The sequence below is a fragment of the Halichoeres trimaculatus genome, unplaced genomic scaffold (assembly GCF_033239565.1).
Source record: "Halichoeres trimaculatus isolate MK-OKI-2021-1 unplaced genomic scaffold, fHalTri1.1 fHalTri1_scaffold_2, whole genome shotgun sequence".
NCBI lineage: Eukaryota > Metazoa > Chordata > Actinopteri > Labriformes > Labridae > Halichoeres > Halichoeres trimaculatus.
This window is the reverse complement of record NW_027437180.1, coordinates 7,708,482-7,726,747: the sequence shown is the minus strand read 5'-3', so window position 1 is coordinate 7,726,747 and position 18,266 is coordinate 7,708,482. Positions and strand designations below refer to the sequence as shown.

Genomic DNA, 18,266 nt, shown 5'->3' with positions numbered 1-18,266 from the left:
GAGGAGGGAACACAGTGAATATATGACCCTGTTGTACATTGAGATGCTGGTATTTTAGTGGGTCTGTCCTAGGCCCCATCCTCTTCATCCTCTACCTGATGCCCCTTGGCCAGGTTATCAGTCGTCATGGCCTCTCTTTCCACTGTTATGCCGATGACACACAGTTGTATGTCAACGCCAAAGCTGCAATCCCTCCTTCATCATCATCCCCATCACAACTCACCATCTGCCTGGAGGAGATAAAGGCATGGATGGAGCACAACTTCCTCCAACTCAACAGCTCCAAAACTGAAGCCATCCTGATTGGCACTCCTCACCGAACTAAATCATCACCCATAATCAGCATCACTTTCTCTGGCACAAACATCCCCCTCTCATCTACAGTCACAAATCTTGGTGTGAAAATGGACCCCCAGCCCACCCATATTAATCCCATATTAACCCTCTCTGCAAGACCTCCTTCTACCATCTTCGAAACATCTCCAAACACCGCCCCATTCTCTCCCTTCCAGATGCTGAAAAGCTGGTCCATGCCTTCATCTCCTCCAGACTGGACTACTGCAATGTACTTCTCATCGGGATCCCTAGCAAGAGCCTGCAAAGGCTACAATACATCCAAGACTCTGCAGCTAGGATCCTGATGAGAGTGCACAAACACGATCATATCACCCCCATCCTCCGGTCACTACACTGGCTTCCGGTCCCCAGCAGAATCGAATACAAGGTTTCCCTCCTCACTCACCAATGCATCCATGGACATGACTTTTCTTTTCAACAAGGCTTTTGGTTTTTCTTAGTTGTCGCTGTTAGATCTTTTCAACTGCCCTTTTCTGCTTAGATTTTCTTTGGATTGTTTGTTTTGTTTTGTTTCATTGCTTTTCTCTTTTTAACTGGTAGCCCTTTGAGATCTTCTGATGTAAAGGGCGATACGAATAAAATTTATTATTATTGTTATTATTGTTATTATTATTATTATTATTATTATTATTATTATTATTATTATTATTATTATTATTATTATAGCTAAAGAAAAAAAAACAGTTAATCGTTTTACACCTCATTCAAAATTGGCCAACAAAGTGTAAAAATCATCGAATACATGATCCATGCCCAGCACAGACAGCCTGTCCATGCCATGTGGAGCTTAGAGAGCCAGTCCACGCCATTGAGCACAGAAAGCCGTTCTGTGCCATGTGGAGCACAGACAGCCAGTCTGTGCCATGTGGAGCACAGACAGCCTGTACCCCACCCCATGCAACCCTTCACTGTATATTTTAGGGTGTCATACCCACTGCATTCCCTCCTCACTCACAGTTACCAACTGCAGTCACAACAAAAATTACCTTGCTGCTTAATAACCCTGTTGCCATTTTTTTAAACCATATTTTACAGTGACTTTTTTTTTACAATGTTGAATTTAACATCTCTGTTTAAATTTCTTTGTAAATTTAGTCATTTGTCACAGTGTACATGTTTTTTTTTTATGTAACACTGCCGTATAAAATGACTTATTGTAGGGGTTTGTCAGATTGTGCCTCCATCAGTAAGGAGTCTGTAGTTTTCCATTCCATCTAATTATGTTGGTAAAATATGGTTTAATGGTTAAAAAAGGTTTATAAAAAATAGATTAATAAATATTTTAAATTATAATAATAATATGTGGCTACTAGATGTCACCATTCAGGAACAAAAACAACTTGGATGGTTTAGGAAAATCATCAAGGTTTGAGCTAAAATGTGTCTATAATACAATATTGTGATATGTACTGTACAGTATCATCTAACCTTTTTATTGGCAGCTGCTGTCTGTTTGCCCCTTTCTTCTCTTTCTTTTGTTCTTTATTTATGTTTTTTGCCTTTTGTGTTGTTTTGTTTGGTCCCTTTTGTCTTATACTGTGTTGTGTCTTTTCGTTTTATTACTTGCACTGTACAGTGTGATCATTAACAAAACCCAAAAAGGAAGACAATGAATTAAGATATTGTGGACCAATTTAGAAAATTGTGCATTCTTTACATTTAATGTAAAGCTCTGAACCATATAAAGCACGTACATCTATCTGTTTTAAGCTGTGTCTAACACTTAGACATGTGTGTGTTTGAGGGCTTCACTTTAGCTTCCTAACATGACTCTTTTTGGATCTTTCTTTTTCAGATTTTTCCTTTACATGACATTTTTGAATGTAATCTGTAGTCTCAATAGTAGAATTTCAGAGTGGTTTAGGGGACTTTAGGCTTACAGTCAAAGCATTGTAGTATTTGTCATATCACCAGTTAACTGTTTAGCTTAAATCACCATTAAATGTGCTAAATAGTTTGTTTTTAATGCTGTCAATAGCCAGAGTGGGGGTATGTGAGAGAGGGTTTGTGTGTTTAAGAAGTCAGAGCCGGCCTGCTATCCACCGGGAAGCAGTGCGCTTTTACAAAGGAGGCAGCTTGTCAGCGGTTTGTTCAGTTTCTGGGAGCCATCTGGAGCTGACATTAAACACACATAAACAAACACTCAGCTATTAACAAGCTATAGCTCCAGCTATAGCAGGGCAGCTTGACAGAGAGGACCATAAAATACACATCAGCTATTTCACACACTTCAGAGCTATAGATTAGTCTTTTAATCACACAGGAATTTATTTTAAGTTAAATCTGGGGGCGTTTAATGATGTCTTTTTCTCTGAGTGCACCAATGTGTGACATCTGGTTCCTAAAACGCACAATATAATTCATTAATGTTGTTTTCTTTGTGATCATAACGGGTAAAAAATTACTCCCATTTAGGCAAAGGAAAAAAACTATCTGCCACGACACTATGATCATACTGTGTGAGGTCCTTGGTCTGGTCAGAGACAGAACAGGACGTGGACTACACCAAACCTCCAATGGTGTACTGTAGTATCTGTTAGACATTAGCAGCAGATCCTTTGATCCCAGTAGAGTGGGGCCTCCATAGATTGGATCACCACAGATTCTTAACTAGACTGATGTATGAGTCCACATTGACATATGCCCAATGATAAGGGGAGTTGATTGTGTAACTTTAGTAGCTCAATTTGGTGATTTACTTTTGTAGAGTTTAGGTGCATGTTTCATTTGAAGTGGTGAAGATGAATAAATGAAGGAGCGAGAGGTGTGTCTTACAGTTTCTCCAGCAGATATTGATAAAAATCCATCAGGAATGTGAGTCTCAGGTTGCATGTGACGGAGGATGGTCTGTAGCCAATGATAGGGGAGACAACACCCAAAGAGCCAATGAGAGAAGACTCTCCTGGCATCCTTAGTACTATCTCTGTTAGCCTTTATATGTGGGCTGAGATCAAGCGGCGACCTCTGGTCTGAGAATATGAGACAATGCAGAAGTGCTAAAATCTGCTGTTTCTTGAGTGTTCGCTTCAGGCTGGCTCCGGAAGTAGCGGAAGTCACATACACACCAAGCCAAAAGGGCCGTTTTCAAAGCAGAAATTAACCTATTTACAGCCTGGTTCAAAAAACGTCTCCTGACTGAGTCGCTAATTTTACTACCGGCTCCCACTGTACGGGGTGTGAATTTTTTTTTTAACTCAGCTGTTTAGAGGATCTTAAGATCGCGAGCTCCCTCAATAAGAGGCACAGCTGAGGGTCACGTGACGGCCAGCGCCCTATGGCTGTAGGCAAAGCCCTTGCCACTACCAATATGGCCGCTATAGCCGATGTGCTTCATTTTCCGTTTCAGAAACAGATGGGTGACGTCGGCGAGACTACGTCCATGTTTTATACAGTCTATGGCTGAGATAGATAGACAGGGTCAGACTTTGTGAACTGCCGCAGCACATGTTGTAATCAGGGAAGTGAAGCTGCACACAGAAACTCTGTAAATGCGTTTTTTTAACGTATTGTCAATAAATTTGTGATCAACTGAGAACCAGGACGCCTCCTGCTCTGCCTTCACCATCAAACAATCTGCGCAGAAAGAGGTGAGAGGCATGGAGTAAAATTAAGTTCCAACCTTCTGAATCTCAAGCACTTTCTGAGCATTTTTTGCTCCTGTCATATTTTTACTTGAAGAGGATTATTATATGTATATATAAATATATATATGTGTGTATATATATATATATATATATATATATATATATATATATATATATATATATATATATATATATATATATATATTTTTTTTTTACAATATTGAGCTAGCGCAAACAGTTGATTTTCTGCAGACTTTCAAAGCAGACGTGTGAACAAAGTTGATGATAATGGCAGTCTCACAAAGTCATTGATCTTTCCCGCCAGTTTTCAGCATGTTGCTGACATCATATGTGAAACATTCAGGGACTGTCGGAAACTTGAGAATCTGGCAAGAACGCCACTTTTAACAGCTTTTGTATAGGACAAACTGTTTGTAAATGCCAAGCATTTGAAAATACGTGCATCCTGGGATCCTGAGGGTTAAGATACATCAAAATTCTTAAATTCAAAAACTATTAGCAGATGCCTTTTTCATCCATCGTCTAAAAATGTCAAACAAAAATAAGGATTACATTTGAAAAAAATATATTTCCCACTTTTTTTGTTGCCACAAGACCACCAAGGTGACTAATCCAGGTAAATGATGGTATCATTGGCAGCTGATATTTTTTCTAGGGAAACACAGCATAATGTGCTCATGGGTGCAAACTAGCTAACTGAAATAGCTGAGGCCTTTATTTTTGTTTGTTTTTTGTCTGTTTTTGGATCAGCCTATTAGTTTATTCCAACAACAGGAGGTCAATGGTCTTGGCACCTCTATACTGGGCGCATGGGCTGACGTATTTCATCTACTGACAGCCACAGGTGATTCGTAACGAGACAACCAGTGTTGTGAACATTTCCTGTCGCAATGATATGGTTGATGGGCGTTCTTTCGCTCTGCTTTTCAGATGTTTCCTGAGCCACTGATACTTTTGCCAGATTGAGCATGTTAAAGGAATGATGGTCAAACTTGTCGATGGGGGAAACAGGTCTGTTTTGTGGTTCTGTTCGTGCATAAGAAGCCTGTGCAGTTTGTCGCCTTGAGTCTGATATGTTCGGGTGTGGAAGTAGTCATAAAACTGTTTGGGTGGTGGTGTGAAAATGGTAAGCATTCACCATTACACCCCACAATGGTTCCTGTATAAATCATCTAAGCTTCTCTGCTTTTCTATTTTCTTTCTGAACTGACCAGTGCACACTGTCTCAACCAGCTGGTGTGGAGAGTTTCTCTCTTATGCATGCACGGAGCAGACAAATTATCTGCAGGCCTGCTGTGCTCATTGTGAAGTGTTAAAATGCAGTTTCTCTGCGTAAAAACAAGTGTTACATGTTTCTTTCTAACTTCCTTTGTGGTTTTGTATTGTGTGCAAAAAAGGGGCATCACTTCAACAGACAAACTTAAATAATGTGAAAGAAACTACAGGTTTGACAACAAGCAGCTCAACCTCAGTCTTTGGTTTGGACACCTCAATGATTTCTACCATGTTTGGCTTTTTCCCTTTCTATTCATTCAACTCTTCACACTAACCAGAAGCTTCTGTTTGACCGCTTAGAAGCTGAAAGATGATGATCATATAATACAGTTACTCCTCGTCACTATTTCTGACTTTGATGGCGGTAATCAGAAACAAACACTATGGCGATAACTGCAGTGACCAAGCATTAAAGGGGCGTGATAAGTGGAACATATACCTGCGTCCCTCCCGTCTCCTGGTGGCAGGCTGGTCTGGTCTCAAACACACAGGCAGGGAAACATTTACAGGCATGCGTGCTCAGAGTGTGCATTCAGATCAAAGGTTAGTGGGGTAGGGTGCTTTCTTAAACGCATGCCACCTGAAGATCCAATCACCAAACCCATTTTGTTCAAGATCTGATCCAGTATTACGTATATTTTCCCCCTCTTTTTGCACAGCCATGCCTGAAGCCACACGGAGAGGGTTGGGACAGGTCAGAGGGGTCAAACTAGGGCTGTACTAGACTCAGGATTTTGTCAGTCGAAACAGATTTCATGGTTAAAAACAAACTTGGACGACTAATGCACATTCATATCTTACATATTTTGCCTTTATAAGTGCATTTATCTGATAACAGCTTGAGCAGTAATACTTTGTTGAGTTTATCAAATGTATTATCTCACATCTGTTCTGTTTTTGTTGTTATTTGGGCTAAAGCAGCTCAGCTAGCAGCCTATCAGGAGTGTCAAGAAGATGCCTGGTTAACTTAAGCCAACTTGTTCAGAATTTTACTGATTCAGGAGAGGAGGAGACCTCAGCAGATAATTCTGCCCCTGCTGACAGACCCAATAACGAATCCTGAACTAATCCATGCTCAGCTCTATGAAACAGGCTCATGGCAGCTCAGCTTGCAGACCTGTCCAGTTCTGTGAATCTTTTCTTTTATGAGAAATTTTGGGTGTGACATTGTAAGGATGTTTCCCAATGCCACTTAAAACTTTGTACAGTTTACCTGTTTTGTTTCCACCAAGTGGTCCGGTTTGGATCAGTACAGTTTGGTACGGGTCGGATCAGTAAAGCCTGATCCTATTTGTGTTTCCAAGGCCAACCATGTCTCCTCTTGGTTGGTGGGTGTAAACCGGATGCAGATAGTTATGTCAGCCACTGTGTACCCTGCTACAGAGTAACCAACAGAAGGGTACCAAAAATTGGGACGGTGCGGGTCAGTAATTTGGGGACCTGTCCTAGTTTTAGTAAAAGGAAATGACACAAAATGCGTGCTGTACCAAGCCGAACTGAAATAGAGTACTGATAATTGCAGTGGTAGCTTGACATATGAGCATCGAACGAGTTCTTGAGATTTTTGGCTTCATGTTAAGGACAAAAATTTGGCATTATAAACATGCTTTGGATACTCCACAACTGGTGCAGGGAACAGCTGCCCAGCATCCTGAACTAATAACTAATAAACTCATAAGTCAAGGCACCACTGTGTTAAGAGAGCAGAACTAATTGTCTAGAGCTGAGCTACAAACCTTAAAACAAGCTCAGCTGGCAGCCTCTCTTTTTCCTTTCAATGTGTCTCTGATAATCCCTTAGATTTATGGAAAAACACATTTTTATATGTTCTACTCATTGTAATAGATAGGTCTGTTTAAAGGGACTATAAGGGGCATTGTTGTTGTTTAAGATCCTGAAGCAGCTCGGCTAGCAGCCCCTCCTGACCTCCATCATCCACAGAATGACTTTTAAGAAACACTAACATAAAAAGTTCATTTATATTGGTTTTTCTTGGTCTTTAATGAGACAGGGTAGTGGCTTGAGTAGGTTAGTAGGAGGAGGAAGGGAAACATACAGGGCCATGAGTCAGACCTGAACTAACACCACAGATGTGCAGATCTGAAATATAAAAACTGCTTTATTTAGAACTTTTCATAGTCTCTATCAGTGGGTCTGTTTGTGTTGGAGCAGAAAAGACCTCTGCCTTTAATTCAGCTCCCTTTATAAACCTTAAATCAATGTAAGCTCAGGGTTAAACTCAGTTTTTCAGGTTTATTTCCTGCTCTACGATTACTCTCACACCAATTCAGCTGATGAGGCATAAAAAATGCACAGATTCAACTGACAAAATGCAAGTCACCTCCAGGTCTTTTGTACTACAGATTGAATCATTGCGTTACGGGGACAGCCCTAGGTCAAACGCCCTTGCCAACAGCTTGAAGAATGTCTCATGCTTGCTTTGCCCGTCAGTTGATTTTCAGGGTCTGCATTCATTCCCAGGATTAGAGTCATGTTAAACCACAATGATCTGTGAGACAACGATTAGTGGCAGGTCTTCCCGTTCTGATGCTGTGAATGAGCGCAGACCCGATAATGAGGGGGAGACATTAGTGGTGACCCATGCAGTACAATCCATCACCCAGCAGGTCTTACCCTGTCCTTCACTATGACACACTTTGCAAAGGGAGGAGACAGACAATGGACACAGAGTTAGTCGAATGTTACACTGGAGAGAAAATCCTCTGAGGATACATGAGATCCACGTGGCTTTACCTCAAAGAGTTGAGTAAAGCTCTGAAAAATCAAAGCTAAAAAAATAAAACCTTTGAACCACAGGGAGTCCCTCTGCTCACTAAAGTCTGTAATCTGTAAACGGATTCATACGCACGCTGACTCTGCTCCCTTTGGATCTGCAGCTGTTCGTTTCTCTCCCACAGAAGAAATAAACTTAGAAATACTTCTTATCACCTTGTCAGGATAGAAATGAACTTTCTGTCAAAATGACGAGCCCTGTCTCATCCTTCTGTCAGGTTCAACCTCTTAGTGGCACAAACATCACAAACACAGCACAGAGAAAACACAAAAAGATGCTAACCACTTTGTCCTCCTTTGTGGCATGCAGTCCAGGTAGCAGTGAGAATTAAAAAGAAGTGAAGGTGGAAGTGGAGAAAGAGAGGGAAAGAAAGGGAGGAGTAAAAGTATACAGAGAGTAGATTTTGTGAGATGTGAGAGAGGAGGAGAGATGGTGGAAAAAGAGGAGGAAAAGAAAACAAAGGAGAAAAGTGGGAAAGAGGACGTGGTGCAAACATTTGTTAATCACAGTCTGCAGAAGTGATACACATACTTCATACTGAGCGATAGGCGGAGGGGACGACAGTATGTGAATGTATGTGACATGTTAGGCCGCAGCGACATGCATGACCTAGCTTGGCATGACCTCGGTGTGACTTGTGACCTGTGACATCATCAAGCATGCGTCACGGCTCCTCAGCACGGAGCGGGAACTGGGACAGCAAAAGCAACATGGAGAAGATTTCACAACATTTTCATCCCAATACCTTCTGCACATGTTAACAAACTTTGAAGTTCATCAATTCAAAATGTCAAAGAGTAAGCAAAACAAAAAGTTCTACGAATCTTTAGAAAGAGGGGACACACTAGTTAGAAGTTAGAAATTAGTTTTGCACGCTTTCAAAAACCTTTATGTTCAGGGAATTCAGTCTGAATTGTGCAAACTTAAATGCTGAATTTTTGAATTTTAGGAATATAAATTGTTTGATGCTCATGCAGGTTTAAGGTACTTCTGCAGGAATTTTTGTAACTTGTTAGTAAACAAACAAACTGAGCTCCTCCTCCTCCTCGGATCAGTGCCAGCAGCAGCACACACCCACTGCCACCAACCAGACTACATGAACACGCACCAGCCCAGCAACCACCGGTAGCATCCCAAGAGACTTGAGAGCCATGCACCTGACTTGGCATGTTAAAACAAGCTAATCACAGGTTTTTGACACATACCAAATATCACAGCTTTTTGCCCCGGGCTGCCCAGCAAATGAAAGTTGAGCCAAGCTTGACCCTTGTGTAGTAAAAGGCTTTATCCCTTTGCCGTTTCCTTTCACTATGGTTGTGTTTTTCTTTGTCAGTGTTTCGTCCACTATCGTAGCTGCTCTGATTAACTTCCACTCATAATGATCAACTTGCGATTGGCTAATAAGTAACATCCCGATACAATAAAACATCAACATACAGGCAGTGGAGGGGGTTGGGGCAGACACTGACACTGACACACATGTATGGAGGCCTGTAGGAGACAAATGGGCAATGTTAACACCCTTTCATTTATTTATTTTTGTTTTAGGAAAATCCTGCAGACCCTCCTTTTTTGAAAAAAAAAAATTCCAAAGCAAATACATTTAGTTTCAAATCTTACATTTAATTTAAAAGCATGATACTTGAAATTAGTTTTAAAATACAAATCTACAAAGTAAGCATTTAAAATGCCATATAATAATGAAAATTAAGTTATTGGTGACACATGTTTCAGCCTACAGTCCACCAGCAATTACAAAATAAATCCAGAAAATCCTTATCAGAGAAAAAGGACGGATCTTACTTCTCACTTCTAAACTGTGCTGGCTGGCTTAATGTCATCGAAGTGGTTTTCACTCTACGTTCTGTGGATGGATTTATGTTCTCCAGGAGAGGCCAACCCAACCAGATTATCTAGACACAGTTTTTAAAAATAACCAATTTTGGTGCTTATTATCTCAATTTAAATTCTGTATTTTGAACAGGCAAATATTTGATAGTGAGACTGTTTGAAGATCATTTATAAAGTCCTCAGACTGACTGCCACACCTTGGTCTCTGGTTTACCAGGTCCTCAGGTGAAGGGCTGTCAGGACACAGGGCTGTTCAAGACCTTTTATTGCTTTCTTAATTAAACTTTCTTCAAATTCACAATTTCATTAATAGATTGTAGATACATTACTTTATAATGTCCTTTCCTGTGCTGCTGGAATATTCTGGTAAATGAAATAGGGTGAATATGGGTAAAGTGGGACAGTAAAACTTAAACATGTTATTTTTCCATATGCATACTTCTGTTACTAAAACTCATCATTGAGCCCATTATAGGTAAGTTTGAGATAAAAAGAAAAAAAAAAGATTGGTTCTGTATCGTTGGCATCACTTACAGGGGTGTGGCTAACCGTTATCAACTCCCTCTGAGGTGAAACAACATGGTGGGTAAAATGACATAGGGTTTTAAGGTGACAGATGTTAGTGTTCTAGAAATAAGAAAACTGCTGGATAGTTTGTAATTGTGATATATTTTGTCAAGGGGTGTGATGATGATTCATAATTTTTAAAAATCACATCCATGTGAGCCTTACTGTTTTTTTTAAAAAGTCACTTTGCTACTGTCCCACTTTAGCAATATTCCATTGCCAAAGTGGGACAGTGTGCTATTGGCAAACTGGGACAATCATTTATATCATTATAAAGGTGGAAATAAGTTCCCTTTTTATTTATCCTCTATAAATTTTCTATCTAGATAGCTTAATATATAAATACATTTCCTTAAATTGCATCAATCAAGCTATCTACAATGAGAATGATGATTGTGATGCTTTGCTAGCCTATGCTAGCTAGCCCTTTCCCTGCCACCCCACAAGTAATAATCTCTAAATTGATGCAAACAAAAAACAGAAACTATGATAGAACATTCATTTCTTTTGTAGGTGAAAATCAAGACTTTTACTTTTAAGTCTTTTACATTACTATGTTGCACACTCAGAGTACAAGTGATAATATTGACATTAATGATGACTGGCCTAATCCTATTTCAAATGGCAAGAAAGAGCATAACAGGGACAGGGAAGGGAAGGAAAGTCAGGGAAAAGAATTGAAAGAAGGGAAAGCAGAAGAGGCCAGGTCAGAAGGCAGTGAAGGAAATAAATGGAGTGAAGAAAGAATGAAGGGGGCCATTTTAGAAAATCAGGAGCTAGAGGATGCAGGACAGACTCCTCCACTCCACCCTAACCCAACCCAACCCTCTCAATTGTTTTTAATGGAGGTGCTTCTCTCTGTTTTTAATATTTCTAATAACATATTATGAATTGTTGTTGTTTTATTATTGTGTTTGAATAAAAATGAACTGTGTTTCAAGTGTCCCAGTTTGTCAATATATGGTGTCCCACTTTACCAGTATCTGGAAATTTTGGTTTTGGGTTAAATTGTTTTTGGTAAAGGGTAATCTTTCCAGTGTTAAATTTTTCTTTGTTATTTCTTCTACATAGTATAGTAGAGATCTTCAGCTATTTATAATGGTAGCATATGATGGGCAAAAACATTTGATTCTTAATCAAAAATTATGTCAAAGGTAAAATTTCAAAAAGTGTCCCAGTTTACCCATATTCACCCTATATAAGGTGAGTCATGTTTCAGAAATGTGGGTGTGAAATTAGGCGTGTGTGACCATTGCTTGTTGTCTGTACTGTTTAATTTCTCTGTGTGGTTGACGTGTTAAAATGTTACATGACAGAGCACCAGGAAAAAAAGTGTTGTTTGCTCAGATCTTCAGAGCTATAAACCAAAAATATATATATTAAAAGAAAAAAAAACTATGTACCTACCTTTATGTATGTTTGTCTCTATCTCTGCATACTTCCATCCATCTCTATCTATATCTATCTATCTCCTTACATTTCTATTTATGTCTGTCTATCTTTAGTAGAGTGTGTGTTTCTGTCTTTATTTCTTTATTGACCTCCCCAGAAAGCTCATCACATGGACCTGGACTGACTGAGTGGGATCTTCTGGTTTTGTAGCAAACAAATATTGATGAATGAAATATCATGAACTGCCAGTGTAATTAGTATCTCTTTATTTGTTAATTTATCTATTTAATTTACCAAGCATCTTTTTATCTGTTTTAATTTTCTCTGACGTGACGTCGTCTTTGTCTTCTTATAACTTTCTTTAACCTCCTTTGATAATTTTAAACTTTCTGACCTCTCCGCTATGATTTATGATTCACTGCTCCCCTCCTGATGAAAATCCATCTGTTTCATCATGTTTATTTATTTATTAGCATTTATATTTGTTGATCTTAAGCATTGCATTTCAATCTTGCATGGTTTGAACTTTGACCCTTCTTTGATTATTAAACGTCTGATCCGTTTTCCTCCAGAGTTCGTGCCTTGCTGTGTCTTTCAAAGCACTAGAAATAGAATTCTGATGTTTTTTAATAATTAAAAGGTGAATTTATTTCAGTTATTTTGAGCTCATTTTCTCTCACAGATGAAAAATCTGTGACTTTGTGTAGGCTGCTGGTATCATTCTCCTCTCACATCTTTATTTCCACCCCATCTGCTGTGAGGTGATATTCATGTCTTCACCAACAGAGATACTATCTTTAATTCCTGCGCTCACTGGCCCCTGAGCTCTGCATACGTCTGATGCCAGTGTGAGCCCAGGTCCAGCTGGTCTGGGCGGATACAGAACAGATTGGGGACCAGCAGGCTGAGGGTGGAGGGCCTGTAGTCAGGTAAGATAACCCAGGAGGAGGCGCTCAGTCTCGGGTTGGAGGGAAGCCCAGAGAGCGCTCTGATGGACCATGGCCTGGTCTTAAAATAGAACCAACATGTCGGTTAATGGTTGGCTGTCTCATTGAGACAAACCTGGAATGGGTCATGGTTACAATTTGGTGAAATGATGTTGGCCTCAATTATTCAGTGACTTTTTCAGTTTGAGGATGGGAGCCCTTCCCAGTGTCTTTAGTAAACTGTGGCTGAAGTTAAAAATAAAAACTACTCCTTGACACTGTGTTTTGTTTTTTAACAGTTGAAACAGCTTCATGGTCACCTGATTTAAGAAGAGCTTGGATCCCTACGTCTGTTATTATTATTATTTTTATTTATATAGATTGCTCAGCATCTGATGCCACTATCAGGTCAAACTTCCCTGAAACATCACTACAGTGTGGATGATTTATCACCTCCGTCAATTAAATGATTATCAGCACAAATGTTTTAGAGTTTTCTTATACAGTGAGCTGATCAGTGTGTTTCATCTGTGAGTTCAGCATAAACAAAGTGGCTTTTGAACTACAGATTAGGCCATGGGAGTATTTAAAATACAGTATACACAGTGTTTGAGTCACAGCTACTTATAAATAACAGAGTCGCAGGTAGGGAAGGGTATCGATAACCAGTTCCTGTAAAGAAATTAATATAATTTGGTTTTGGGCATCATTAACCTTCGTGCTTAACAAGTGGATCCTTTACATTACGTCTGCAGGTCTTTATGTTGACGTGCCACATATCAATCACACTCCTCAGTGAGCAGCAGAATTTCCAAAACAATGGCGGAGAGATTAACGCAATCAAAAGCTTGGCTTCACTTTACCAAAAAGAGCGCTAATGACACAAAGTGAAATTTGCACACGTGAAAACATTTTTCGACAGACGCTGTTACGTACCTAGAGTGTCATGTCATATTTATTTGCTTATAAACTCAATACAATGTTGTTGACATGGAAAACCTGTCAAGCCTACTTTTTGTATAGAGAAAATTCCCAGGAGAAATTGATAAGGGAATCGATTAAGAAATGGATCAATACATGGAATCAATAAGGGCAATGATAACAATAAAATCTTATCAATACCCATATTTAGTGTCACGTGGTTAATCTGTCCCTGTCTGTAACAGTTGTTAGCATGGGTCCCGTGCTAGTTCTGGTTTCTGAAGAAAGGGATTGCGGTGACTGAGGTCCCCTGTTGGAGATGCAGGTAATAACAGATACCTCTTTCAAACTCATTATATATATTATGTATATTGTATTATATATATTATACAATATAATATAATATTACATACACGTATATATTCACACATATTATACACACACACACACACACACACACACACACACATATATATATATATATAAAATTTATATTTATAATATATATATATATATATATATATATATATATATATATATATATATATATATATATATATATATATGTAATTTTTTTTACCAACTATTTCTATCTAAAAGTCAGTTTTTAAATAGGTTGTAAGAAAATAAAGTCAATCTACTGTCTATTTTATTCACCCTAGCACTGAGATTTACATGCAGCCTGCTGAGTGACGCTGAAGCATGTCCTCAAAGTTAGTGCCTTAAGTATGAACACTTTTGAACAGCCAGCAGGGGGCAGCTTTAATGCCTTCAAACCAATTAATTTAAAAGGTCAAGAAAATGGGCCAGAAAGAAATAAAAGCATCTTTGTTTTTTTACAATCAGCTGGGTTTTTTGTCTCAGACCCTTTTCAAAATAGATAAACTTTTGAAACCAACCAATTTAAAGGAGGCCGGATCCCATAAATCATCTTTACTACCCACAATGCTCGAGGTCTGTATGACAGAGGAACAAACAGGATGCAGTGACACAACACTGTCAAATTTCTTTTGCACTAACTCTGAATACAGGCAAATATGAAGCAATTAGAGGGTTTTAGAAAAGACTTAACCAGCATTACTGGGGGAGGTGGAGGTGGTGCATAACAACTTTTCATAACCAAGTGATTTGGAGCTTTGACATTTAGAAAGCCTAACCAGCATGAAAAGGTGTGAGTGGACACACTGTGGGAGTTTTCTTCTAAGAAATACACACTTTTGTGAAAAATTGGACAATATTGCAAAACTAATCACGATATCAACTGGAGCTGAGCACTTTACACCCTCGACATTCATTAGTCTACACAACGAGTTGACCAAGCTGATCCTTTACTCCATCGTACCCCTACTTTTAGCCTCAATGCATCCACCTGCAGCCTTAGCTATGTTCAAGATATAATCTCATCAATCAAAGGAGAGGAAGGAGGTTGGAGCCAAACTTAACTGTGTAAGGCTGCTGCAATGAAAAAAAATCATGTTGAATGCATAAAAACACCACATTTCCAAATAAAACATTCAAGTCAGCTGTCTTCAGTGTGTAAAAATAGTAATGGTCTGAAATGTGTCTGAGTCTTTTCCCAGCGTGTGTCTCTGTTTGTTGCTTTGAGAGGTCAGCACCGGTGCGTCTGACATGCTGCTTGTGATGGCTGCAGTGAATTAACAAGACACACGGGACAACACAGATGCTGCTACTGGGGTGCTTTAGCATTCACGCTAACGGAGGAGTGTCAGCTGATAACCCTCCACCAACAGAACAGCTTCAGACTAAAAATGAACCATGAGAGACCTATGACTGGTGCCAAGCCATTCTTCCAATACACTTTGTTCTCACCAAAGTGTGGCCAGGAAGCATCACAGCAGACGTAACACACACAAGAAGCAGGAGGAGGGAGTCTACTTCAGCCTCCAGCAGGAATGAGGTGAGTGTGGGAGGGAGGAGGAAAGAAAAACGGGAGGTCAAAGGTCAGGTTTCTCACATTATTGGAGCGCAGAGAGACCCGTCCTCCGCAGCGTGCGCAGAATTTGGTCTGGCAGTAGGAGCAGAGGTGGCCGCAGCCGTCTGCAAACTTGGTCTTGCGGCAGATACCACAGGTGGGCGCGTCGTCTTTCTGCTGGGTCTGCTGACGCCGTGTCTCCGCCCCGATGCGACGCACCTCCTGTTTGTAGCTCTCAAACTGCTGGTGCAGCGTCCTAAAGAGGAGAGGAGAGAAGAGTTTAAGATTCATGGGATTTTCTTTTTACCCTTCAAACAGATCCTCTGATCATAGAAACAAAAACCGACAGGGACTGGTGCAGTTTGAGAAATGCTGAATAATTCTGAAATAAATAAATAAGGAAGAAAGAAATTTGATTTTATTCATGGGCATGTTTCAGAACAACATTTCAGCTCCGGCAAAGTAACCAGCAATTAGAGCTCAACTTGAAACGTACCTTTCAGACAGAAAAAAAAACACATAAACGCAATTAAATTTAACTTCAGCTCAGTTTTGCTCAGCTCACAGCCTCCCCTTCCTCCCCCTCTGCCTCCCAGGATGCCCGAGATGAAAATAATCTGAGTGTGAATTGCAAATCAGACCATGTGAAAACACCCACAATGTTGTCTCAACAGAAGTGTCAAAGGAATACTGTATTAGCATAGCAGTGCTCTCATATAGGGGACCCAGACCGGCACTTTAATTACCTCACTGAATGAGACAGATAATGGAGAGGAAGGAGATGGCTTCATTCACAGCTTTGCAGCCAATTTGCTGTTTTTGTGGAAGCTGACAAACTCTCGTTAAGTTTCCTGCAGCACATTGGCTTCTTGTCGTATCTGCAAGTTATTTGTGCTTTTTAAAAAATGCATACAGACAATGCAAAGCCCCGAGCATTCATCAGTTTGCACATTGGTGGAGGTTAAATAAATTCAGATTAAATCCTTGAAAGATAGTGGAGGCAGTGGGCTGATTGCTGATGTTATACTGGATCACCTGGGTGGATTGAAAGCAGACATTTCCTTCTGCATGTGGTCCTCAGCTGCCTGCTCAGAATCAGCCATAAAACACAACACCTGATGTGTTTCCTGCAGCTTTCTGTGATGGTAGAGATCAATCAGAAAACGGTCCTCAACCATGACCCATCAAAAGCACAGAGGCAGCGTCTGAAGAAAAGTTTGGGATGGAAAAAGAAGACACTTCTTTGTCAGGCTTCCTTGAAAAACAAGCTGTCCAAACAGCACGTTATGTAACTCCCCACAAAATAAACAGTCTCCAGGAAATCTTTCATAAAGTTGCCAAACAGAAACTTTCCAGGAAATAAGTTAAGAGGAGACGGGCGTACATTCCTCTTCACGGCTGCTTCTCTATCCGCGTCTGGATAATGTGAGAGCAGAGACAGCAGACTGTCAGCACGCCGAGCAGGAGCAGGGAGGCGACATGCAGACACAGGCATGTTCGGCCAATCAGCTGACCGACAGAGGGTGGTGGAAAAAATGAAGATGTGAGGAGTCTGTGCTCGAAGAAACCTCAGTGATGTGAAAAATAAAATAAAATGTATCATATATTTTGTCTATAGAGTGCTTTTCAGGGCTCAAAGATGCTGTAATGAAAAGCTAATAACGATTTGGAGGTTGATGGGTAAGAGCAGTTTTTGATGTGAGTGGGGCGTGAGTTCCAGAGAGTAGGGGCAGCCGAGGCTCTGTACCCCCAGGTTTGGAGCTTGGTTCTGTGAAGAGGAGGCAGGAGGTTGATGTGTGAGGAGCACAGGTTACGGGAAGGAGTGTGATGGTGGAAGGGGTCAGTGAAGTCCGAATGGGCCTGGTGGTGGAGGGCTATGTGGGTGAGGAGGAGAAGGATCTTAAACACAGTAGGAGACAGGGGGCCGATAAAGATGTTGGAGGACAGGGGTGATGTGGTCACGGGAGCAGGTAAGGAAGCATGCACCAAAGTTGATGTGTTGTAGTTTTATAAAGGGTGTCTCTTTGGTCATCTCTGAACTATCAGAGCCTCTCTTTGTCCAAAACCTAAAATTATGGATTTGATCTGCTGGTCTCTTGATGCAATTGATCAAATTTTTACAACGAGGAACTGGGCAATGGAGAGCCCGCTTGCCCTGGTGAAATTTGGAACAGGGTATATGATCGACTCCTGGGATACCTAAAGGACCGTTTGCCTGTCGATCCTTTCTGTCGAGAATGTTGAAGACATCTACATATTTGGATCTATGATAGGCTTTCTGTTGTTTGGAGCTGGCAGTTTCCTGAATTATCGCAAACTTCAGAAGCTGCAGGCTGCTACTTTTGCTATCCACAAGCAGCCAGTCTTTGAGAGATTGGACAGGGGTCATTTGGTCATTTGGATCACCACAGAGTTGACCAGATCCTGTCTGCTCACAGCAGGTGAAGCTCTTCCAACATGGCGTCGGTGTCTGATGTTAGCTCCGTCAGCCATGTCTGCGAAAAGCATGATGCTACTCTGCCCTCTGGTATTCCCTCTGTTGCTGGGTTAGCACAGCTAGCTCGTCCATCTTATTGGAGATAGATCTTACGTTCCCAATAACGATGGATGGACGGACAGGTCCATGTCGTCACTTCTTAGCTCAC

General features: G+C 40.4%; 1 protein-coding gene across 7 annotated transcripts in view; it reads right to left on the bottom strand.

Annotated features, from left to right (window-relative positions):
• Positions 1 to 18,266, bottom strand: part of rims1b (regulating synaptic membrane exocytosis 1b) — a 121,321-nt gene that overhangs the window by 71,227 nt on the left and 31,828 nt on the right. For 6 of the 7 annotated variants that reach the window (XM_074694291.1, XM_074694239.1, XM_074694275.1 and 3 more), the window contains exons 2-3: positions 15,664 to 15,877; positions 7,872 to 7,892 (exon numbers count right to left, since the gene is read on the bottom strand). In XM_074694291.1, coding sequence (XP_074550392.1) covers positions 7,872 to 7,892; positions 15,664 to 15,877 — 235 coding nt within the window. The remainder of the gene's footprint in view (positions 1 to 7,871; positions 7,893 to 15,663; positions 15,878 to 18,266) is intronic. The other variant, XM_074694248.1, reaches the window with a different exon arrangement.